This window comes from Aotus nancymaae, unplaced genomic scaffold (genome assembly GCF_030222135.1).
Source record: "Aotus nancymaae isolate 86718 unplaced genomic scaffold, 86718_ANA_hifiasm-v0.15.2.pri h1tg000012l, whole genome shotgun sequence".
NCBI classification, from domain to species: domain Eukaryota; kingdom Metazoa; phylum Chordata; class Mammalia; order Primates; family Aotidae; genus Aotus; species Aotus nancymaae.
In genome coordinates this window covers 49307483-49332483 of record NW_026988423.1, presented here as the reverse complement: position 1 = coordinate 49332483, position 25001 = coordinate 49307483, and the positions used below count along the sequence as shown (strand labels likewise).

Below are 25001 nucleotides of genomic sequence, written 5' to 3'. Positions count from 1 at the left end.
ATGATGGAACATCTGTAAAAAACTTTACTTTTTGGCTGGGCATGGTGGCTCACGCCTGTAATCCCAGCACTTTGGGAGGCCGAGGCGGGAGGATCACAAGGTCAAGAGCTCAAGACCATCCTAGCCAACATGGTGAAACCCCGTCTCTACTAAAAATACAAAAATTAGCTGGGCGTGGTGGCGTGTGCCTATAGTCCCAGCTACTTGGGAGGCTGAGGCAGGAGAATTGATTGAACCTGGGAGGCGGAGGTTGCATTTGAGCCGAGATCGCGCCACTGCACTCCAGCCTGGCGCCTGGAGACAAAGCGAGACTCTGTCTCCAAAAAAAAAAAAAGAAACTTTACTTTTTTTTTGAGATGGAGTTTCACTCTTGTTGCCCAGGCTGAAGTGCAGTGGTGCGATCTCAGCTAACCACCTTCCCAGTTCAAGTGATTCTCCTGCCTCAGCCTCCTAAGTAGCTGGGAATACAGGCATGTGCCACCACGCCCAGCTAATTCTGTATTTTTAGTAGAGATAGGGTTTCTCTGTGCTGGTCAGGCTGGTCTCAAACTCCCAACTTCAGGAGATCTGCCCATCTCTGCCTCCCAAAGTGCTGGGATTACAGGCGTGAACCACGGTGCCCAGCAAGCTTTGCTCTTTTATTATTTTAAGTATCAACCACTACTCAAAGGATTGAGATAGGAGTGCCCACTCCTCTAGGGTGACCAACTGTCCTGGCTTTCCCAAGACTCTCCTGGTTTTAGCACTGAAGTTCGCACTTCCTGGGAAACCCTTCAGTCCTAGGATCAAATTAAGACAGGTGTGGTCACCCTGTTATTTTAATTTAATTTAATTTAATTTTAGGACGGAGTCTCGCTCTGTCCCCCAGGCTGGAATGTAGAGACGCAATTTCAGCTAACTGCAGCCTCTGCCTTCCCAGGCTCAAGCGGTTTTCCTGCCTCAGCCTCCCAAGTAGCTGGGATTGCAGATGCCCCCCGCCACATCTGGCTAATTTTTTTTGTATTTTTGGTAGAGACCGAGTTTCACCATGTTGGCCAGGCTGATCTCGAACTCCTGACCTCAGATCATCCACCATCTCGGCCTCCCAAAGTGCTGGGATTACAGGCATGAGCCATGTTATTGTCAGGCACGGTGCTGTGCACTGCACGTCACTATGTCATTTTACCTATGGCCAATGTCAAGGTAGGTTCGCTTGTGCCCATTTTGTGCATAAGGAAACAGCCTTAGAGAGGTTAGGTTGCTTGTGTAAGCCCAGGGTAGGTGGCACACAGTCTGCCAGTCTGCAGAGCACTGGTATCTTCCAGCTGGTAGTCCTTGCTCCTGGGGTGCCCAGTTCCGGGTCCTAGGGAAGGTAGGTTAAGACACCCAGTGGCAGGAACTGGGTGAGGATTTGCTGCCCTCTTGTGGTAAAAGGGACAGAACCCTGGGTGTGAGACTTCTGGGCATCTTCGAGGTGGCCTTTCATTCCTGGGAGCAGGACCTCAAATCTGACCTCAGCCCTAGGAAGGTGTCACATGAGTGGCTCCCGCCAGGGTCTGTGGTGGCTCTGTCCCATCCGGGAGTCACATAATCAATTAGGCTGTCACAGACCCAGGGCCAGACTGCTGAATTTGAGTCTGTGTGGCCCTGAGCCAATTGCTTTCTCCTCTGGGCCTCAGTTCCATCTCAGTAAAATCAGAATGGTAGCCTGGGCAACATAGCAAGACCCCATCCCTACCAAATAAATAAATAAATAAAAGATTCACTGAGGCCAGGCACGTTGGCTCACGCCTGTAATCCCAGCACTTTGGGAGGCTGAGGCGGGTGGAACACCTGAAGTCAGGAGTTTGAGACCAGCTGGCCAACATGATGAAACCCCGTCTCTACTAATAACACAAAAATTAGCCAGACATGGTGGCAGGTGCCTGTAATTCCAGCTACTCGGGAGGCTGACGCCAGAGAATTGCTGGAACCCTGGAGGCAGAGGTTGCAGTGAGCTGAAATTGCGCCATTGCACTCCAGCCTGGGTGACAAGAGCGAAACTCCATCCCCAGAAAAAAGATTAGCTGAGTGTGGTGGCTGACTAGACTGTATGTAGTCTTAGCTACTCAGGAGGCCAAGGCTGAAGAATTGCTTGAGGCCAGCCTGGGCAACATAGCATATCTGTACAAAAAATGTAAAAAGTCAGCTGGGTGTGGTGGTGCATGCCTGTAATTCTAGCTTCTCTGGACACTGAGGCAGGAGGATCCCTTGAGCCCAGGAGTTCGAGGCTACAGTGAGCTACGTTGGCACCATTGCACTCCAGCCGACTCACAGAGTGAAACCCTGTCTATTGAAGAATATACATCGGGGCCGGGCACGGTGGCTCATACCTGTAATCCCAGCACTCGGGGAGGCTGAGGCGGGTGAATCACAAGGTCAGCAGTTCAAGACCATCCTGACCAACATGGTGAAACCCCATCTCTATTAAACACACAAATATTAGCCGCCCATGGTGGTGCACACCTGTAGTCCCAGCTACTCAGGAGCCTGAGGCAGGGGAATTGCTTGAACCTGAGAGTCGGAGGTTGCAATGAGCCTAGACCACGCCACTGCACTCCATCCTGGGCGACAGAGCGAGATTCTATCTCAATTAAGAAAAAAATAAGAAAAGACCTCCTTTAATTCCACCCTGGGCTGCTAGTAAACCACTCACTACCAGGTAGCCAGGAAAGACCTTTGGAGAACACACACAGCACCCTCCAGGTACCATCCACTTGTTTACCTGTTCTTCTGCCTGGGGACTCAGTGGGAAGGCGGTCCTGTCCCCAGGAGCCCACATCCCTCCAGCAAATGTTTATTTTATTTTTATTTATTTATTTATTTTGAGACAGAGTCTTGCTCTGTCTCCCAGGGGGGACTGCAGTGGGGTGATCTCAGCTCACTGCAACCTCCGCCTCCTGGGTTCAAGCAATTCTCCAGCCTCAGCTTCCTGAATAGTTGGGAATACAGGCGTGCACCACCATACCTGGCTAATTTTTGTATTTTTAGTAGACATGGGTTTTCACAATGTTGGCCAGGCTGGTTTCGAACCCCTGACCTCAGGTGATCTGCCTGCCTTGGCCTCCCAAAGTGCTGTGATTACAGGCATGAGCCACCACACCGGGCTTTCGTGGTCACAGAATGGTTTTTTTTTTTTTGAGACGGAGTTTCGCTCTTGTTACCCAGGCTGGAGTGCAATGGCGCGATCTCGGCTCACCGCAACCTCCGCCTCCTGGGTTCAGGCAATTCTCCTGCCTCAGCCTCCTGAGTAGCTGGGATTACAGGCACGCGCCACCATGACCAGCTAATTTTTTGTTTTTTTTTTTCAGTAGAGACAGGGTTTCACCATGTTGACCAGGATGGTCTCGATCTCTTGACCTCGTGATCCACCCGCCTCGGCCTCCCAAAGTGCTGGGATTACAGGCGTGAGCCACCGCACCCGGCCACAGAATGGTTTTGTGTGATGTTGGTGTCCTGAAATTACTTATGTTTGACAAGAGAACACCAAGACCCAGCTGTGAACATCTGGCCAGCTCCCAGTGAAACAGAACAGGAACGGGACAGAGCTTCTCCTTTACATACTTTCTCTTTTTCCTTCTCTTGTCTGATCACAAAACCCACAGCATTACCTCGCTGATGACATACCTGCTGACCCCAAGGCTTTAGTTATACAAATAGCCATTCTTCTATGCTCTCGTGACATTTAATCAGGCCTCTTATTTAAAGAATTCTGGAGAAGCTTCGAATGAAGCTTGCACAGTGTCCCACCTATGGAAGGAATGTGGAACAACTGATTGATTGCCTTGTTGCCACCGGCCAGGCCGCCAGGTGACTCAAGATAACCATTGCAACCAGATATGGGACCTGCAAACCTTCACGTGCTTTGCCCAGCCCAGCCTGCATACCCTACACCTGATGTCAATTCCCATGCTTTGCCTCATAAAAAAATTTCCACTGGTCTTTCCACAAGTCAGCTGGAGGATGCCTTCAATTCTGCTTCCGTTGTCTCCCCTGCACTCAAGCACAAGCTCTGAAATCAACACCTTGTCTGGGAAATCTGCTTGGACCCCTGTTAAGCTTCATTACAAGGGGAGCCAAACAGCCTGTAGTCTGTAACATCAGATGTGAGCAACAGCTTTTCTTTCTCTCTCTCTCTTGCTCTCTCTCTTTTTTTTTTTTTTTCTTTGAGATGGAGTCTTGCTCTGTTGCCCAGGCTGGAGTACAGTGGCACAATCTCAGCTCACTGCAACCTCCATCTCCTAATTTCAAGTGATTCTCCTGCCTCAGCCTCCCAAGTAGCTGGGATTATAGGTGCGCACCACTATGCCCAACTAATTTTTGTATTTTTAGTAGAGACAGGGTTTCACCATGTTGGCCAGACTGGTCTCAAACTCCTGACCTTGAGTGATCCGCCCGTCTCGGCTTCCCTAGGCATGAGCCACCATGCCAGCGTTTTCTCTTTCTCAAAGTCAGCTAAACAAAAAATCAGGCTTTTAAAAAATTAAAGTTAGTTTTTTAAAATCTTACTGAGGACTGTAACCAGGGAAAGTCTTTTCACAGTTTGTTAAACTGCTTCAAAACAGAGTTTCAGCACACATTTATATTTATATAGAGTTTATATAAAAACATTTATATACAGTTGGTGGTCCCCTGCATGTGCTCAGAAGTTATATCAGGCCAGGCAGGGTGGCTCATGCCTATAATCCCAGCACTTTGGGAGGCCGAGTCGGGGGGCAGATCACCTAAGGTCAGGAGTTCGAGACCAGCCTGGTCAACATGGTGAAATCTAGTCTCTACTAAAAATACAAAAATTAGCCAGGCATGGGGGGGCTGCCTGTAATCCCAGCTACTCGAAGGCTGAAGCAGGAGGATTGCTTGAACCCAGGAGGTGGAGACTAAGTGAACCGAGATTGAACCACTGCACTCTATCCTGGGGGACAGAGTGAGACTCTGTCTCAAAAAAAAAAAAAAGTTATTATCAAATGTGCTCACAAGTTACAATAGAGCAAAATTTCATCAAGGCTTGGGTGTGAGGGTACATCTAGTTATAGATTATAGAGGACTTGACTGGGTATGGTGACCCACGCCTATAATCTCCGTCAGCACTTTGGGAGGCCCAGGCGGGAGGATCGCTTGAGCCCAGGAGTTCAAGACCAGCCTGAGCACCACAACACCACCTTGTCTCTACAAAAACTAAAAATAAAAAAATTAACTGGGTGTGGTGGCATGTACCTGTAGTCTCAGCTACTCAGGAGGCTGAGGTGGGAGGATTGCCTGAATCCGAGAGTTCAATACTGCTGTGAGCTATGATCACGTCCCTACACTCCAGCCTGGGCAACCAAGTGAGACCCTGTCTCTTAAAAAAAAAAAAAATTATAGAAGCATAATCATTAATCCTGTCAGAGATCATGTACAGGAAGAGGCAAGGTCATTATTGAGCTTGTCTTTTCATTTTATTTTATTTTTTTGAGACAGTCTCGTTCTGTCGCCCAGGCTGGAGTGCAGTGTCGCAATCTGGTCTCACTGCAGCCTCCACCACTCAGGTTCAAGGGATTCTCCTGCCTCTGGCCCCCCAGTATCTGGGATTACAGGCACACATCACCACCACCGGCTAATTTTTGTATTTGTATTTATTTAGAGATGAGGTTTCACCATTTTTGCCAGGCTGGTCTCGAACTCCTGACCTCAGGTGATCCACCCACCTCAGCCTCCCAAAGTGCTGGGATTACAAGCGTGAGCCACCACGCCCTGCTAAATTTTGTATTTTTAATGGAGATGAGGTTTCACCGTGTTGGTCAGGCTGGTCTCAAACTCCTGACACCTCATGATCCGCCCGTCTCGGCCTCCCAAAGTGCTGGGATTACAGGCGTGAGCCGCTACGCCCGGCCTGAGCTTGTGTTTTCTAAAAATGCAGTGATTCAGGCAAGAGAGGTAGGAACCTGTGTTCTCTCTCTCTCCTGCTTATTGTTCAGGGCGTTATCGGAAAGGACTGTGCTCAGTCACTGAGTCAGGGCCTTTGTGAAATCCTGCTCGCAAGCAGAATGAGCAGATATGGTTCCTTAGGTTTGCTACTTTGTCTCACTACGAAGGCTCATTCGTTGGCAGAGGTGTATTTGCAGGGGGCCAGGTATAGAGTAATTGGAGGAGGACAAAGGAGGCAGGCTCAGTCTTCAGGGAGCTCAGTGACATGTTTGCGCTGTCTTATGTAAACAGGAGATTGTCAGAAATGGAGGAGGGGGGACCAGACCCAAGGAAGGGCCAGGACAAAGCCCGGAGGCGAGGAGAGCCAAAGAGGAGGAAGTGCCGAGAGCATCAGCAGGACTGCGCGGTAGCACAAAGACGCCCGTGGGGACTGGAAAGGCCGGCTGGGGCCAGGCTACTCAGGCACTGAGGGCCACCTCCCCTCCAGGGACGTGAGCGTCTAGCTGCACTCATTTGTTGTTCAGGAACTGGAAATGAAAACCCGCAGCTTTGATCACAAAAACCCACGCCAGCCTCGGGCTCATGAATATTCAGCAGGCTGCTTCCGGCTTGCAACCCCGCCTCCGTCCTCTCTCTGTGGAGACTGCGCATGCGTCGCCGGCGCGCGGCTCTGTCGTCATACTTGCGCGCCGCCGCCGCGGCTCGCTAGGAAAATAGGACGGGTGTCATGGCGAGCTCAGCCGCCTCCTCGGTACGACCGCCGAGGCCCAAGAAAGAGCCGCAGACGCTCGTCATCCCCAAGAATGCGGCGGAAGAGCAGAAGCTCAAGCTGGAGCGGCTCATGAAGAACCCGGTGAGACGAGGCCCGGGCTCCGCGGCCCGTCCGAGGCCCATCCCCTTCCTCTGTGGCGCCTCTGGTTTCCCGCGGGTCCATCTTCCCCGCCTCCAAATTCGGAAACTCAGTATCTGACCATCCCAGAGCAGTCTTTGGCGGGAGGAGGCTGTCCTAGAGATAGTGAACTTCCCGTCTGTCCTAGTGTGAGAGCCCAGCTTGAATGAAGGCACGGTGGAGCGGCTTCCCGTGCTCTAAGACCCCTTCTAGTTTAACTTTCTGTGAACAAAAAGCGTTACACTGAAAACGTAGAATTTGTGCGTTAGCAAAGGGTATATTCTAAACAACACTGATCGTTAGAGAGACAGTGGCCGAGACGTTTGGAGCGAGTCACTCCTCTCCCGCCCACACCCCCTCCGGGTCTCGGTCTCATGGATCATAAAAACAATTGAACGAGAACGTCCATTATATCTTTTTTTTTTTTTTTTAAATAGAGACGGGGTTTCACCACGTTGGTCAGGCTGGTCTTGAACTCCTGACTTAAGGTGATCTGCCCGCCTCGGCCTCCCAAAGTGCTGGGATTACAGGCGTGAGCCACCGCGTCCAGCCGTCCTTTATATCTTTAACTAGAAAGGCTCGACTCTTCTCCCCTAGTAGTGTTAACGTTGGCGGTTTCTAGCTGGAAACTATGGCTTAGGTTTCTCAGTTCTGCTCCAGGAAGGAGTTCAAGACCAGCCTGGGCAACATAGTGGATCCCTGTCTGTACAAAAACTAAAAAATGGCCTGGCGTGGTGGCATTCACCTCTAGTCCTAGCTACCCTGGAGACTGAAGCAGGAGGATCACTTGAGCCCAGGAGTTCAAGGCTGCAGTAAGCTATGATTGCATCACTGCGCTCCAGCCTGAGGGACAGACCAAGAGCCCATCTCTAAAAAAGAGAGAGAGAGAGAGAGAGAGATGTAATTTTGTCAGCAGGTTTATATTTAGAAATGCTTTCGTGTTTAAATGTTGCAGGACAAAGCAGTTCCAATTCCAGAGAAGATGAGTGAATGGGCACCTCGACCTCCCCCAGAATTTGTCCGAGATGTAATGGGTAATGACTTTGTGTGTATGTGTGTGTGTAAATACAATTTTTTTAAATTTATTATTATTTTTTGAGACGGAGTTTTGCTCTTGTTACCCAGGCTGGAGTGCAATGGCGGGATCTCGGCTCACCGCAACCTCCGCCTCCTGGATTCAGGAAATTCTCCTGCCTCAGCCTCCTGAGTAGCTGGGATTACAGGCACGCACCATGGTGCCCAGCTAATTTTTTGTATTTTTAGTAGAGACAGGGTTTCACCATGTTGACCAGGATGGTCTCGATCTCTTGACCTTGTGATCCACCCGCCTCGGCCTCCCAAAGTGCTGAGATTATAGGCGTGAGCTACCGTGCCCGGCCTAATTTTTTTTTTTTTTTAAATAGAGATGGGGTGTCACCATGTTGGCCAGGCTGGTCTCGAACTCCTCACCTCAGGTGATCCACCCATTTCGGCCTCCCAAAGTTCTGGGATTACAGGCGTGAGCCACAGCGCCCGACCATAATTTTTTAAGGTAGATATAAAAACCCTGTAGTTAGTATTTGTTAAATCTCTGAGGAGGGGAAGTGTTCACTTATTCAATGTTTTGCTTTTACAATGATGGGGATATAGTTGCTTTTATTTATTTGTTCATTTGACATCAGTAAATTTAGCTTAAGGGTTATAGTTGCTTATGGTTTGGCACTGGAGAATTTTCTCCTGCATTATTGCATTTTTTTGTTGTTGTTTTTTAAAGATGAGGTTTCAACATGTTGGTCAGGCTGGTCTCGAACTCCCGATCTCAGGTGATCCACCTGCCTTGGCCTCCTAGAGTGCTGGGATTGATTACAGGCATGAGCCACAGCGCCTGGCCTTTTTTTTATTTTTATTTTTTGAGACAGAGTCTCACACTGTCACCCAGGCTGGAGTGCAGTGACACTATCTCTGCTCACTGCAACCTCCACCTCCCAGGTACAAGCCATTCTCCTGTCCCAGCCTCCCGAGTAGCTGGGACTATAGGCTCATGCTACCATGCCTGGCTAATTTTTTTATTTTTAATAGAGACTGGGTTTCACTGTGTTGACCAGGCTGGTCTTGAACTCCTGGCCTCAGGTGATCCACCTGCCTCGGACTCCCAAAGTGCTAGGATTACAGCTGTGAGCCACCGTGCTCGGCCATCTTCTGCATTATTCTTAATAATGTATTGTGGTTTTTTGTAAATAGAAATAGTTTTATTATTTTGTTGGATCGTAACATATCTATAGTCATACCATGGAGATAGTGCAAATTTAGTTCCAGGCCACCTAGTTAAAGCGAGTGTCGCAGTAAAGGGAATCATTACAAATTCTTTGGTTTCCCAGTGCGTATACAAGTTTTGTTTATATTCTACTATAGTTTGTTTAATGTTCAGTAGCATTATGTCTTTAAAAAGCAACATAGGTTGGGCATGGTGGCTCATACCTGTAATCCTAGCACTTTAGGAGACCAAGGCAGTAGAACCGCTTGAGTTCAAGACCAGCCTGGGCAACATAGCAAGACTTCATCTTTACTAAAAATTTAAAAATTAGCCAGACATAGTGGTGCACGCCTGTGGTCCCAGCTACTTGGGAGACTGAGTAGGAGGATTGCTTGAGCCCAGGAGGCCAGGGCTGCAATGAGCTATAATCATGCCACTGCACTCCAGCTTCGGTGACAGAGCAAGACCCTGTCTCAAAAAAAAAAAAAAAAGCTTAAGAAAAAACACTTCAGGAGGCTGAGGCAGGAGAATTGCCTGAACCCAGGAGGCAGAGATTGCGGTGAGCCGAGATCGCGCCATTGCACTCCAGCCTGGGTAACAAGAGTGAAACTCCATCTCAAAAAAAAAAAAGAAAAAACACTTACAGAATATGGTTTTTCTAAATATATTGTTTTGTAAACCCCTTTTTTTCATTTAATGTATTGTGGACATCTTTTCAGCTCACTAGAAATCTGGCATGTCAAATGTGAAATCATGGAGGAGATGAGAAAGTCACTTAACCACAGTCTGCTCCTCCTGATACTATATTTGAGTGGGATTTTTAGTGTCTTCACATTCAACATTCATATAACAAATAATGACATCCATAATATGCCAGGTACTGGGCCAGTTCTGGATGCAGTGGGAAGAAAGGAGGGCATGGTCCCTTCCACGACTTCTACTTTTTGATTCTTTATTCCCCTTTGATTGAGGGTGGCTGTATTGGTATTTAATCTGGAACTTTGGACTGTTCTGACTACAGGTTCAAGTGCTGGGGCCGGCAGTGGAGAGTTCCACGTGTACAGACATCTGCGCCGAAGAGAATACCAGCGACAGGACTACATGGATGCCATGGCTGAGAAGGTCAGTGAGCCAGGAGGCTGGCTGAGCTGCCATGTTTGGGTAGTGTGCATGTACTGCCTTTAGAAAAAAGCATTTGGGGAAGCCAGGCTCAGGGCTCATGCTTGTAATCCCAGCACTTTGGAAGGCCAAGAGGGGTAGATCTCTTGAGGTCAGGAGTTCGAGACCATCCTGACCAACATGAAGAAAACCCGTCTATACTAAAAATACAAAATTATCGGGGTGTGGTGGTGTGCACCTGTAATTCCAGCTACTTGGGAGGCTGAGGCAGGAGAATCGCTTGAATCTGGGAGGTGGAGGTTGCAGTGAACCAAGATCACACCATTGCACTCCAGCCTGGGCAACAAGAGGGAAACTTCATCTCAGAAAAAAAAAAAAACAAAAAAAAGCATTTTAGGAAGAATAGATACAGTTGATTGTAGCTAGTGTGGGGTGTGCAGCACAGAACGCAGAGTCCAGGTAATCCCTCGGTCAGAATCAGAACAGCGAGATGCCCACGCTAGGAGAGGGATGGGGAGCGAGAGTCTTCCTTGTGTCTGGAAGGGCACAGCCAAGGCCTCTCTTCCCTCTAGGCCATTTGCCATGTGATAGAATAGCAAGTGGGATCCCCACACCATTTAAATTGTTACTTCTCTGTCATTATCCCTCTTTTTAGCTGAATGCCTAGATGCAGTTAGCTGCGCATTTGGTGTGAACGGCAGCATGCTTTCCCTACTGCAAAAGTGCATATAGTATCTGCCTCTTGGAGCATCTGATTTTCCTAACTCTGGAGCTGGCATTTCTTTGTGACAGGTGTCAAATAATAGACTATTGTAAGATTATTAATCTGTAATAATTTTAGGTTATTTGAGAATTGCTTAAGAAACCATATTTTGGGAGAGGCATTGTTTCTTCAGACAGGGTCTTGCTCTGTCACCCAGTCTGGAATGCAGTGGCACAGCTTGGTTTACTGCAACCTCCACCTCCCAGGCTCAAGCAATTCTCATGCCTTGGCCTCCCAAGGAGCTGGGATTACAGGTGTGCGCCACCATGCACAGCAAATTTTTGTATTTTTAGTAGAGATGGGGTTTTGCCTTGTTGGCCAGGCTGGTCTCAAACTCCTGACCTCAAGTGATTTGCCTGCCTCGGCCTCTCAAAGCACTGGGGTTAGAGGTGTGAGCCACTGCACCTGTCCTGCCTGTCTTTCTATTAATAGAAATCAAAGCTGGGTGTGATGGTGTACCAGGTGTCACCTGGGTGGTACTTGTCTCTTCTGTCTTTTTTTACTTTTTCTTTTCTTTTTTTTGAGACGGAGTTTCGCTCTTGTTACCCAGGCTGGAGTGCAATGGCGGGATCTCGGCTCACCGCAACCTCCACCTCCTGGGTTCAGGCAATTCTCCTGCCTCAGCCTCCTGAGTAGCTGGGATTACAGGCACGTGCCACCATGCCCAGCTAATTTTTTGTATTTTTAGTAGAGACAGGGTTTCACCATGTTGACCAGGATGGTCTCAATCTCTTCACCTCGTGATCCACCCGCCTCGGCCTCCCGGAGTGCTGGGATTACAGGCGTGAGCCACTGCGCCCGGCTTTTTTTACTTTTTCTTTTGAGACAGAGTTTTGTTCTTGTTGCCCAGGCTGAAATGCAGTGGCACAATCTCAACTCGCCGCAGCCTCTGCCTCGCTGGTTCAAGTGATTCTCCTGCCTCAGCCTCCTAAGTAGCTGGGATTACAGACATTCGCCACTGTGCCCGGCTAATTTTGTGTTTTTAGTAGAGACGGGGTTTCTACGTGTTGGTCAGGCTGGTCTTGAACTCCCAGCCTCAGCTGATCCGCCCACCTCAGCCTCCCAGAGTGCTGGGATTACGGGCATGAACCACTGTGCCTTGCTGGTCTGTCCTCTTTTTTTTTTTTTTTAAGACGGGGTTTCACCATTTTGGTTGGGCTGGTCTTGTGAACTCCCGACCTCAGGTGATCTGCCCGCCTTGGGCTCCAAAGTGCTTGGATTACAGGCGTGAGAGGCGTGAGCCACCACGCCCAGCCTGGTCTGTCTTTTTTAATTGGAGAACAAAAGTGCCTCCAGAAATGCCCAGAAGACAGGTGCCTCTCATCCCTGCTACAGAGGAGGCTGAGGTGGGAGGGTCACTTGGCCCCAAGATTTCAAGTCCAACCTGGTCAACAGAGTGAGACATCAAATGTTATTTGGCTGGTTCCTTTTGATTTTCCAAATGTACACCTGACTTTTCCTAATGAGGGTAAGGGATTGTTCCCTGTTACTAATCTTATAACATGCACCCCAAAAAAAGTCCCTTCCTCAGTATGGCCAGGGTGCCTTTCTTATTTTTATTTTTATTTTTTGAGACAGAGTCTTTTTCTGTCTCCAGGTGCCAGGCTGGAGTGCAGTGGTGCAATCTTGGCTCACTGCAACCTCTGCCTCCTGGGTTCAAGCAGTTCTTCTGCCTCAGTCTCCCGAGTAGCTGGGACTACAGGCGCTTGCCACCACGCCCAGCTAATTTTTGTATTTTTAGTAGAGACAGGGCTTCACCATGTTGACCAGGATGGTCTTGATCTCTTGACCTCGTGATCCGCCCACCTCAGCCTCCCAAAGTACTAGGATTACAGGCGTGAGCCACCACGCCCGGCCAGGGTGCCTTTTATTTCATAGAGTATGTTAGTCCATGTTAGAGAGGTTCAGTTGCTTTTTTTTGAGATGGAGTTTCGCTCTTGTTGTCCAGGCTGGAGTGCAGTGATACACTCTCAGCTTACTGCAACCTCCACCTCCTGGATTCAAGCCATTCTCCTGCCTCAGCCTCCTGAGTAGCTGGGATTACAGGCGCACACCACCAGGCCTGGCTAATTTTTATAGTTTTAGTGGAGAGAGGGTTGTACCATGTCAGTCAGGCTGGTCTGGAACTCCTGACCTCAGGTAATCCACCTGCCTCAGCCTCCCAAAGTGCTGGGATTACAGGTGTGAGTAACTGTGCCCAGCCCAAATGCTTTAAAATAATATTTGTTCGTCTTCTTTTTATCAGAGAGGAAGCCACTTTATTAGCATTTTGCCTTCCAATAATGTAGTAAAATGAATTAGACTCTAGAGATTTTCTACCTAGAGGAAATAAAATGCTTTTAAAAATGAAACCAAGCAATAATTATAAAATATTGTAATATGGCCAGGCGCAGTGGCTCACGCCTGTAATCCCACCACTTTGGGAGGCCGAGGCGGGCAGATCACCTGAAGTCGGGAATTCAAGACCAGCCTGACCAACATGGTGAAACCCCGTCTCTAAAAAAAAAATTGTAATGTTTAGCAATAAAAAAGGAACAAACAATTGATCTGTACAACAAGTGGGATGATTGTTTAAAACGTGCTATTTGAAAGAAGCACAAAAGAGACCATATTGTGTGATTCCATTTATATGATGTTTTAGAGCAGGTAAAATTAATCTGTGTGAGGAAAAAAACTGGCTGTCTGGTTGGGGTCATGGTTGACTGGGAAAAGACAGATGAGAGGACTTTCTAGGGTGATCGAACTGTACACTCAAGATCTCGGCATTTGGTTCTGTGTAGATATTACTTTATTTATTTTTTTTGAGATGCAGTTTCACTCTTGTAGCCCAGGCTGGAGTGCAATGGCATGATCTCAGTTCACTGCAACCTCCGCCTCCCAGGTTCAAGTGATTCTCCTGTTTCAGCTTCCTGAGTAGCTGGGATTACAGGCGCCCACCACCATGCCCAGCTAATTTTTTTGTGTTTTTAGTAGAGACAGGGTTTCAATATGTTGGCCAGGCTGGTCTTGAACTCCTCCTCAAGTGATCCACCTGCCTTAGCCTCCCAGAGTGTCAAGATTACAGGTGTGAGCCACTGTGCCCGGCCAGATGTTACTTTAAAAGGAAAAAGAAAAGCATGCACAAATATGAAACCCTGTTTAATGATATGCATGCTTAAATGCTCAAGAATGGAACGTCTTGATATCTATAGCTTACTTTGAAATGCACCAAAAAAAAAAAAAAAAAAAAAAAGATGAATTGGTAGATGAATAGAGCTCTGGGAGGGAGGAATTATAATTTTCCCCATTTTGTAGATAAGGAAATTGAGGCTTGGAGATAGAGGACTGCTGGGAAGACATACCAGTAGAGCTGTGGGTAGATCAATAGGTATGTGATTAAGAAAATCTAGCAGAACAGGAATTGTTGAGTCAAGGGTAATGGGTATATGTGCTATATAATTCTTTAAACTTTTCTGTTTGAAATTTTCAAAATAAAACATTAGGGAAAATTTAAACCAAAGAGACAGTCAGGATACAGAAGAAAATATGTAAGAATTTATTGGAATGGCCAAAATTGAGTTAGAAAAAAAATCTGCTTTTGGGGGCCAGTGTGGTGGCTCACACCTGTAATCCCAGCACTTTGGGAAGCCAAGGCGGTGGATCACTTGAGGTCAGGAGTTCAAGACCAGCATGGCCAACATGGTGAAACCCCATCTCTACTAAAAATACAAACACTAACTAGGCGTGGTGGCGCACACCTGTAATCCCACCTACTCGGGAGGCTGAGTCAGGAGAACCGTTTGAACTCGAGAGGTGGAGGTTGCAGTGAGCTGAGATAGTGCCACTGCACTCTAGCCTGGGTGACGAAATGAGATGCCATCTCAAAAAGAAAAAGGAAAAATCCTGCTTTGGGCACAGGATGGTCATTGGTGTGCTGGCTGTCATCTGATACTTGCTTTTCCTGCAGTTTTTTCTGGCCCCTGGGTATTGGTGTTTCTTCTTGTTCCTGCCTTCTTCTGTTAACAGTCTCAATCCTAGTGAGAAGTATTAGACAGTTTGTCACAAAACTGTACCAGGTTACTGCAGTGGGTTTGCCTGTCAAGAATAATGCTCTGGTGTGGAAACCATCAAGCTGGGTGCGGTGGCTCATGCCTGTAATCCCACACTTTGGGAGGCCAAGGTGGAAGGATCACTTGAGCCCAGGAAACATGGCAAGACCCCATCTCTACAAAGAGTACAAAGATTAGCCAGGTGTGGTGGCACCCACCTGTAGTCTACTCGAGAGGCTGAGGCGGGAGGATTGCTTGAGCCTGGACGGTCAAGGCTGCAGTGAGCTGTGATCATGTCACTGGACTCTCGCCTGAGTGAACAAGACCCTGTCTTAAAAAAAAAAAAGGAAACTGGTATCAGAAACACTTTTATTTTTATAAACTATTTTAGAAGGGAGGACAGTAGACCAGGTTGCTGTCTCAGACACTGTAAGTTAGTCTGAAGTTTTACATACTGATTATAGAGTCAGAGAAAATACAGAAAAATGTTTCAGAAACCTTGGCCTTCATGGAAATGCAAAGACCTTTATTTTGGATGGCAAAAGACAGTCTCAGATTAAAAAAAAAGGGAGAAGAGTCCTCATTTTTTAGTAACTGACACATCATCTCCATCAGAGCCCAGTTCCACTCACCCCTGCTTGAGACATTGCCTCTACCAGGTGCGGCAGCCAGCTGGGGCTCCGTTTAGTTCACTTGCTGGGAAATTCGGCTTCTTCAGCAGTACAGAGTAAGACTTTCACAACTCAGCTTCTTTTTTTTTTTTTTTTTTTTTTTAATTCCAGCAAAGTCTTGCTCTCTCACCTCAGCTGGAGTTTGATCTTGGCTCACTGTAGCCTCTGCCTCCTAGGTTAAAGCAATTCTCATGCCTCAACCTCCCAAGCAGTTAGGATTACAGGCGCCTGCCACCACGCCTGGCCAATTTTTGTATTTTTAGTAGAGATGGGGTTTCACCATGTTGCCCAGGCTAGTCTTTAACTCCGGGCCTCAGGTGATCCACCCGCCTCAGCCTCCCAGTGTGCTGGATTACAGGCCTAAGCGATGGCACCCAGCCTTCACAGCTCAGCGTCTAAGCAAACCAAGTTCTTTTAGATTTAAGTCATTTGCTTTCTGGTTGTTCAGAAGGTTGATTAATTAAAGTCGATTTCCTTCCTGAAGGAATATTTTCTGCCCTCAGAGAGGGGCTTGTTTTGTTTGGTTTCTGTGCCGCTCTAAGCAGATGCATGCAACCGTGGCGGTGCAGACCAGCAGAGATGTTGAAGGTACCTCTTCCTCCTTTGCTGGCTCCTTTTTTGCTCCATTGACCTTTATGGCTGTGACCAGAAGAAATGAGAGATGACGCTTTGAATCATTTGATGTCTTGGTAGTTTACAGGTGCTTTTCTATGGGTTGTCTTATTTCATTATCTGTTTTTTTTCTTTTTTGAGACATGGTCTTCCTTGGTCGCCAGACTGGAGTGCGGTGGTGTGATTTCCTCTCGCTACAACCTCTTCCTTCTGCGTTGAAGCGATTCTCCTCCCTCAGCCTCCCGAGTATCGGCCTCCCAAAGTACTGGGATTACAAGCATGAGCCACCATGCCCAACCCTTATTTCATTATTCTTCCTAACAGCTCTGGGAGACAGGAATTATCATTTTCCCCATTTTATATATGAGGAAACTGAGGCTTGGAAACAGAACTGCTGAGAAGAAGTAATGCAGTTGATAGGAATATACGTGTGGGTGCAGGTGTGTGTTTAGCAGCAGGCGATGGCAGCAGATGGCATGTGTCACACTGCTTTAGAATCTGTCATTTGGTGGCTGGGCACAGTGGCCTGTAATATCAGCACTTTGGAGGCTAAGGTGGAAGGATCCTTTGAGGCCAGGAGTTTAAAACCAGCCTGGGCAACATAGCCAGACCTGTCTCTACAAAATAAACATAAAAATTAGCCAGATGTAATGGCATGCACCCATAGTCCCAAGTACTCAGGAGACGGAGACAGGAGGATCTATTGAGCCCAGGAGTTCAAGGTTGTAGCGAGCTATTATTGTGCCATTACACTCCAGCCTAGGTGACAGAATGAGACCTTGTATCACCAAAAAACAAAACAAAACAAAACAAAACCAAAAAAAACCCTCAGCCATTTGGTAACTATGAGGTTAGAGCTTGAAAATTCCATGGTTCTGACCCTCTGGCCATTCCTTCTGATGAGCTCTGGGCCATGTCTGAGGCTCCGGCTAAGCAGACGGTGTTGCCCCTGCCCGTAAGGTGTCCCCTGCACTCCCTCCCATACTGTCTCCTAGATCATGTGTGCATGAGGGGTATCTCAATCAACTGAAAGTGTTACTTCGCCATCAGAGAGCTATGTATCGATTACCTGCCCTGCCTCTGGGGTAGCCTTTTAAAGTTAAAATGGACCTGGAGACTGGGGTAGTGCCTCTAGCACCCCCAGTGGCATGACTGCTAGAACTCTCCTACTCAGCCTGAGCAAAAACCTCCCACAGTCTACCCAGTCCTAGCATGTCTAAATGATGTGGGTTTTATTGCAGCAAAAATTGGATGCAGAGTTTCAGAAGAGACTGGAAAAGAATAAAATTGCTGCAGAGGAGCAGACTGCAAAGCGCCGGAAGAAGCGGTAAGAGGCATGGCCTAACTGTGGTGACACTTAAGGGCCAGGGTGGGTGGGAACTGGGCTGGGTGAGCTGAGTCCTTGCACTCAGTAGTAGTTCCCCTGCATGACTGGTAGGGGTCATGAGTGTAGAGCAGTGCCTTCTACAACCTGAACAGAGAGCAAGTTCCTTAGGACCCTCCGGCTCGTTACAGATTGTCCAGAGCTTGCAAGTCAGGACTTTAGTGATCGCTTTGATTTCTGTGTCTCCTTCATGTCTGCTTTTTTTTTGTTTGTTTTTTTTGAAACAAAGTCTCACTGTGTCCCCCAGGCTGCAGTGCAGTGCCATGATCTCAGCTCACTGCAACCTCCGCCTCCTGGGTTCAAGCGATTCTCCTGCCTCAGCCTCCCGAGTAGCTGGGATTACAGGTGCCCGCCACCATGCCTGGCTAATTTTTTTATTTTTGGTATAGACAGGATTTCACTATGTTTCCCAGGCTGGTCTCAAAACTCCCAACCTCAGGTGATCCACCTGCCTCGGCCTCCCAAAGTGCTGGGATTACAGGCATGAGCCACCACGCCTGGCCTAAAAAAAGCATCCTCTTTATTTCTGAGGTTGCTTTGCCTCAGGGCTCCCTGGGATTTGCTCTTGAATCCTAATAGAAGCAGCTGAGAAGAAGGATATACTGGCAGAGTCGTGCAGAAGTATTCGATTGGTGCAAAAGTAACTGTAGTTTTGAACCATGAATTTTAAATCATTTTAACTAGACTCAGACACATCTTTGTTAATCAAAATAGGAACCATTACAATCAACATATTTTTGCCAGCGAGACAAAAGTTGGTTTATTCCTATAATGTAAAAATCCATGCTTCGGGATTTGATGAACTCTCAGAAAGCGTTTTCTGAGTCCTTCTGGCTGTGGAAGTGCTTTCCCTGCAAAAAGTGGTCGAGGTGCTTGAAGAAGTGGTAGTCGGTTGGCAGGGAGTCAGGTGAACGGCGGATCAGGCAAAACTCGTAGCCCAGTTTGCTCAACCTTTGAAGCATGGGTTGTGCACTGTGCAGTCGGGTGTTGGCATGGAGAAGAATTGGGCCCCTTCTGTTGCTAGCTGCAGGCGTTGGAGTGTTTGGTGCAACTCATCGATCTGCTGAGCAGACTTCTCCAGTGTTCCCCTGGGATTCAGAAAGCTATAGTGGATCAGGCCAGCCGCTGACCAAATAGTGACCATGACCTTCTTCTGGTGCAAGTTTGGCTTTGGGAAGTGCCTTGGAGCTGCTTCTTGGTCCAACCACCAAGCTGGTTGTCACCAGTTGTCACGTAAAATCCATTTTTCATCGCACATCGCAATCCGATCGAGAAATGGTTCATTGTTGTTGCGTAGAGTAAGAGAAGATGACACTTCAAAATGACGATATTTTTGATTTTCGCTCAGCTCATGAGGCACCTGGTTTCGAGCTTTTTCATCTTTTCAATTTGCTTCAAATGCTGAACAAACATAGAATGGTCAACATTGAGTTCTTTGGCTGCTTCTCCTGTGGCTGTAAGAGGATCAACTTTGATGATTGCTCTGAATTGGCCATTGTCAACTTCTAGTGGCCAGCCTCTACGCTCCTCATCTTCAAGGCTCTCGTCTCCTTGGCAAAACTTCCTGACCCACCACTGCACTGTACATTAGTTAGCAGTTCCTGGGCCAAATGCATTGTCAGTTAAGTTGTTGCCACTGCTTTACGGCCCATTTTGAATTTGAATAAGAAAATCACTTGAATTTTCTTTTTGTCTAACATCATTTCCATAGTCTAAAGTAATCATAAAATAAACAGCAAGTAATGAGGCATTAGCAAAAAAAAACCCATAAAGCCAGAAGTGCCAGTTAAAATGACGTGTAATATAGCCACATTTATTTAATGATGTATTCCAATATAAATCAGCAAATTCCAACAATGCAAAAACTGCAGTTAACCTTTGCACTCACCTAATGTTTCTCTTATTTTGTTATTGTAATGTTTGTGTTACTCCACAGGTTTTAAAGATACCATAAGAGGTGTTTTCTTTTTAATTTTTTTTTTAAAGACGGGGTTTCGCCATGTTGACGAGGCTGGTCTTAAACTCCTGACCTCAGGTGATCCACCCACCTTGGCCTCCCAAAGTGTTGGGATTGTAGGCATGAGCCACTGCGCCCAGCCGGAAGTGTTTATTTTCTAAGAAGTACCATAACGTAGTGAAAGCATCAATGTGTATGGTTTTATATTTTTAGCCAGAAGTTAAAAGAGAAGAAATTACTGGCAAAGAAGATGAAACTTGAACAGAAGAAACAAAAAGAAGGTGAGTGGTGCCCACTTTTCCTGGCTATAGCTTCTTTCTTGGTGTTGGTCACAGTGGCTGAACTGTCAGGAAACACCGGGATGGAGGGTTTGGGTGGGCTGGCTGGCTGCTGAAGAAACAGCAGCTTATTCGTATTAGCTAGGACCCATTTAATTGCAAGTATCAGAAAACCAAACTGGCTTAAGCAAAAAGATACTGGCTCAAGGTAGTTCGAGGACAGACCTTTTGGGCATGGCTGGTCAGAGAGATCAGGGGCATTATTGGTTATTGCCATCTCCCCCTCTGTCCTGGTGTCCTGTCCTCAGGCAGCGCACACCCCCTTGTGGTTTTTGAGGTGCCTGCAGCAGCTCTCGGGGCTACATCCTGCCTCGATTTTGTCCAGGAGGGAAGATTGAAAGGACATCTGAGCTTTCCCAGCAGAAGTCTTTTTGTGTCTCTGGCTCTGACTGAGTCATTTGCCAGGTCAGGTGAGGATGCTTTTGGCTACAAGCAACAAAACGCAGCCAACGAAGTGCCTAAACCAAGAGGAGTTGGGTTTTTTATAGGATGAGAAATCTGGTGGTAGGTGGCAGCCTGAGGTGACTGTGCCAGTGTGGGCTGGCACCCCCGCCTGTCCCTTGGCCTTTACCCCGAGGGTGCAAGGTGGCTGCCATGGCTTCTGGCACAGTACCTGTGTTCAAAGCAGGAAGAAGGGGAGTGAGGTGGTACTCGCGTGGTCTGCCCTTTTTAAATCGGAGAGCAAAAGTTTCTCCAGAAGTGCCCAGAACACGTCACCTTAAATAATAGGTCACTTTGCCATCCCTAGCTGCTATCAGGCTGGAGGAATAGAAAACAGAACTGTTATAACCGACTCAAGCTTATCGTGATCCGGCACTGCGAGCTGAGAGTGTTGCCACCCTAGCCAGATTTGAGGTCCCGTTAATAAGGAAGAATCGGGGGCGGGCTTGGCTGTTCAGTCAGCATCCCACCATGCTGCCAATCCTGCTACCTCTAAACCCATCACAACACTAGGGTTGCCATCCCCCATCCCTGGGAACCCATGGGCTGAGGATAAAGGATGGGGGCCCCAGCTGGAAAGGGACAAAGATGCTCAGAGACCAGAAAATGACACTGTCCCCCACATGACTGAATCTGTGGCTATTCCCTGCTTGACCAGGCCTGCTTCCTGAGTACACGATTGTGGTTTTTGGTTTTAGGGTGAAGTCAGACTTTCATTGACATATTAAAATATGATTGATCCAGGGATGCTGGCCCATACCTGTAATCCTAGCTACTTGGGAGGCTGAGGCAGGAGAATCGTTTGAACCCAGGAGGCTGAGGTTGCAGTGAGCCACCACGATCGTGCCACTGCACTCCAGCCTAGGAAACAAGAGTAAAACTCCATCTCAAAAAAATAGGCCAGGTGTGGTGGCTCATGCCTGTAATCCTAGCACTTTGGGAGGCCAAGGCGGGCAGATTACATGAGGTCTGGAGTTCGAGACCAGCCTGGCCAACATGATGAAACCCTATCTCTACTACAAATACAAAAACTAGCTGGGTGTGGTGGCAGGTGCTTGTAATGTCAGCTACTCAGGAGACTGAGGCAGCAGAATCACTTGAACCCGGGAGGAGGAGGTTGCAATGAACTGAGATTGCACCATTGCATTCCAGCCTGGGTGACAGGAGTGAAACCTTGTCTCAAAAATAAATAAATAAAATAAAATAATTAAAACAAAACAAAAATAAAGGCCGGGCGCAGTGGCTCATGCCTGTAATCCTAGCACTTTGGGAGGCCAAGGCAGGTGGATCAGCAGAGGTTGGGGGTTCAAGACCAGCCTGACCAACATGGAGAAACCCTGTCTCTGCTAAAAATACAAAATTAGGCAGGCAAGGTGGTGCATGCCTGTGATCCCTGCTACTCGGGAGGCTGAGGCAGGAGAATCACTTGAGCCTGCTAGGCAGAGGTTGTAGTGAGCCAAGATTATGCCATTGCACTCCAGCCTGGGCATCAAGATCAAAACTCTGTCTGAAATGGGTGTGTGTGTGTGTGTATGTGTGTGTGTGTGTGTGTAATATGATTGGCCACTTCTAGGAACCACCTCCTTATGAGTTGTACTGTGTGACACATCGGATATAGTTTTAGGTTGTTTCTCGCCCTTTCCTGGAGGAAATTATTTTAACTGGTAAAATGTGACTGATAGGACTTCAGTCCTCAAAGAAAGTACTTCATCACTTTCCCTTCTGCTGCAGCAGTAGGTCATGGAGGTACTTGGCCCAGGTAGGAGGACTGGGCATAAAAGCTGTTCTCGCAGTCTGTTGAGGGGGTAATGTAACTTGGACCTGTTACATTTGGAAATAGAGGTCAGGCGCAGTTGCTCACACCTATAATCCCAACACTTGGTAGGCCAAGGCAGGAGGATCACTTGAGGCCAGGAGTTCAAGACCAGCCTGGGCAGCATAGCAAGACCCCATCTCTACAGACAATGAAAAATCAGCCAGGCATGATGGTGCACACCGGTGGTCTCAGCTTTTTGGGAAGCTGGAACAGGAGGATTGTTTGAACCCAGGAGTTCAAGACTAGTCTGGGCAACATAGTGAGACCCTGTCTCTACAAAAAAATTTAAGAATTAACCAGGTATGGTACATGCCTGTTGTCTTAGCTACTCTGGAGGCTGAGCCAGGAGAATCATCTGAGCCCAGGAGGTCAAGGCTGCAGTGAGCCATTATTGTGCCACTGCACTCCAGAATGGGCAACAGAGCAAGATTCTGTCTCAAAAAAAAAATGGCCTCCTTTGCTGAGTAATTTGACCCTCTCTTGGTTTTGCTGCTTATCATTGTCATTGTTGCTATTTGTTTAGTGACTTCTCTAATGAATTCTGTAAAACCTGTATTCTTTGTTGTGTTTGGACTCTGAAGTCTGCTTGGTCAGCTTAGTTGGTCAGTGGAAGATAAGAGATTTCTCTGAATGTCTTGAACCTCCATGTCTTTGCCAAGGAGCTCTATATGTGTGTTGGAATGTGCCCCAACCCCCTGGCAGGCAGTCTGCCATTTGTTGTAGCCTTCACTTCCTGCTTGCACAGAGCCTTCAGGGCAGCAGAGGTGAGAGGTCAGGGCCTCGACTGTCTTTCTTGGACATGTGCACTGCTCTGGTGGTCCTCTGGAGTCCCAGCTTTTTCTTTTAAGCTTTTTGGTCAATTCCTTGTTTGCGTCAGTTGTTACTGCTGTCTTGATTCATGGGATGTTAAACAGTTGTCACTGATGGTTTTTGACACACACCCAGGGGGAAAGAGCTGTTGACGCTGAGTGAGCTCAACTCAATGCAGTCAGATCAGCTAAAGACAAGCCTTGCAGGTAGACGTTTCCAGGGAGCCACTAGACAGGTCAACCAGGGCCAGTGCTCTAGGGATGGAACTTCCAACAGCTCCCAGCCCAATCATCCTACTCCCGTTTTTTACAGCCACTGTGGCGGGGGTGGGAGGGCTCTTGTCTTTCAAGGCCTCCTCAGATCTGGGGACAGGGAGACAGGAAATTAAAGCCCACAGAGTTCACGCTGTTAGTGAGGTTCAGGCATTTGAATAGTCCGAGGTGCATTTCCAGAGTTCTGAAAAAGTTGATTTTTAGGATTTTTGCCAGTGTTCTGTTACCTTTATGGAGGAGCAGATTTTTGGAGGTCCTTACTCTGCCATTGATCCCTTTTTCAAATACCACTACATTTGAAGTGTGTTTCTTGTATGTCAAATGTTTGGGTCATGTTGTGGTTTTTTGTTTTTGTTTTTGTTTTTGTTTTTTTGAGACAGTCTCATTCTGTTGCCCAGGCTGGAGTGCAGTGTCGCAATCTTGGCTCACTGCAACCTCTGCCTCCTGGGTTCAAGTAGTTCTTCTGCTTCAGCCTCCTGAGTAGCAGGGATTACAGGTGCATGCCAACACACCTGGCTAATTTTTTTTTTTTGTATTTTTAGTAGAAACGGAGTTTCACCATGTTGGTCAGGGTGGTCTAGGACTCCTGACCTCATGATCCACCCGCCTCAGCCTCCCAAAGTGCTGGGATTACAGGCGTGAGCCACCACACCCAGACTGGGTCATGTTTTCTAATTCATTCTGACAGTCTCTGTCTTTTTCTCGATATGTTTGGATTCAAGGCTACCATTTTATTGTTTTTTTGTTGTTTTCATTTTTGTTTTTTTGAGACAGGGTCTCGCTCTGTCACCCAGTCTGGAGTGCAGCAGTGCAATCATGGCTCACGGCAGCCTCAAACTCCTGGTGGGCTGAAGTCATCCTTCTACCTCAGCCTCTTTTTTTTTTTTTTTTTTGAGACGGAGTTTCGCTCTTGTTACCCAGGCTGGAGTGCAATGGCACGATCTCGGCTCACCGCAACCTCTGCCTCCTGGGTTCAGGCAATTCTCCTGCCTCAGCCTCCTGAGTAGCTGGGATTACAGGCACGCGCCACCGTGCCCAGCTAATTTTTTGTATTTTTAGTAGAGACGGGGTTTCACCATGTTGACCAGGATGGTCTCGATCTCTTGACCTCGTGATCCACCCGCCTCGGCCTCCCAAAGTGCTGGGATTACAGGCATGAGCCACCGTGCCCGGCCCCTCAGCCTCTTAAGTAGCTGGGACTACAGGTGTGTACCACCATGCCTGGCTACGTTTTTATTTTTTGTAGAGATGGGGTCTCACTATGTTGCCTAGGCTGGTCTTGAATTCCTGGGTTCAAGTGATCCTCCCACCTCAGCCTCCCAAGTGATTGGAACCACAGGCCTGTGTCACTATACTCAGGTAATTTTTGTATTTTTTTTTTTTTTTTGAGACGGAGTTTCGCTCTTGTTACCCAGGCTGGAGTGCAATGGCGCGATCTCGGCTCACCGCAACCTCCGCCTCCTGGGTTCAGGCAATTCTCCTGCCTCAGCCTCCTGAGTAGCTGGGATTACAGGCACGTGCCACCATGCCCAGCTAATTTTTTGTATTAGTAGAGACGGGGTTTCACCATGTTGACCAGGATGGTCTCGATCTCTTGACCTCGTGATCCACCCGCCTCGGCCTCCCAAAGTGCTGGGATTACAGGCTTGAGCCACCGCGCCCGGCCCCGTATTTTTTTTTTTTTTTTTTAATAAAAACTGGATTTTTCCGTGTTTTGAACTCTTAAGCTCAAGTGATCCTCCCGCC

At 47.7% G+C, this 25001-nt stretch overlaps 2 protein-coding genes across 2 annotated transcripts in view; both read left to right on the top strand.

Annotated features, from left to right (window-relative positions):
- Nucleotides 1–6600: 6600 nt before the first annotated feature.
- Nucleotides 6601–25001, top strand: part of PRKRIP1 (PRKR interacting protein 1) — a 31390-nt gene continuing 12989 nt past the window's right edge. The window contains exons 1-5 of the mRNA XM_012449000.2: nt 6601–6775; nt 7767–7845; nt 10066–10166; nt 17479–17564; nt 19792–19859. Of these exons, the coding sequence (XP_012304423.1) occupies nt 6650–6775; nt 7767–7845; nt 10066–10166; nt 17479–17564; nt 19792–19859 (460 nt within the window). The 5' untranslated portion in view covers nt 6601–6649. The remainder of the gene's footprint in view (nt 6776–7766; nt 7846–10065; nt 10167–17478; nt 17565–19791; nt 19860–25001) is intronic.
- The window catches only part of ORAI2 (ORAI calcium release-activated calcium modulator 2), a 42289-nt gene continuing 37079 nt past the window's right edge, over nt 19792–25001 (top strand). The window contains exon 1 of the mRNA XM_064375698.1: nt 19792–19859. The gene's annotated coding sequence lies outside the window, so the exon portion shown is untranslated. The remainder of the gene's footprint in view (nt 19860–25001) is intronic.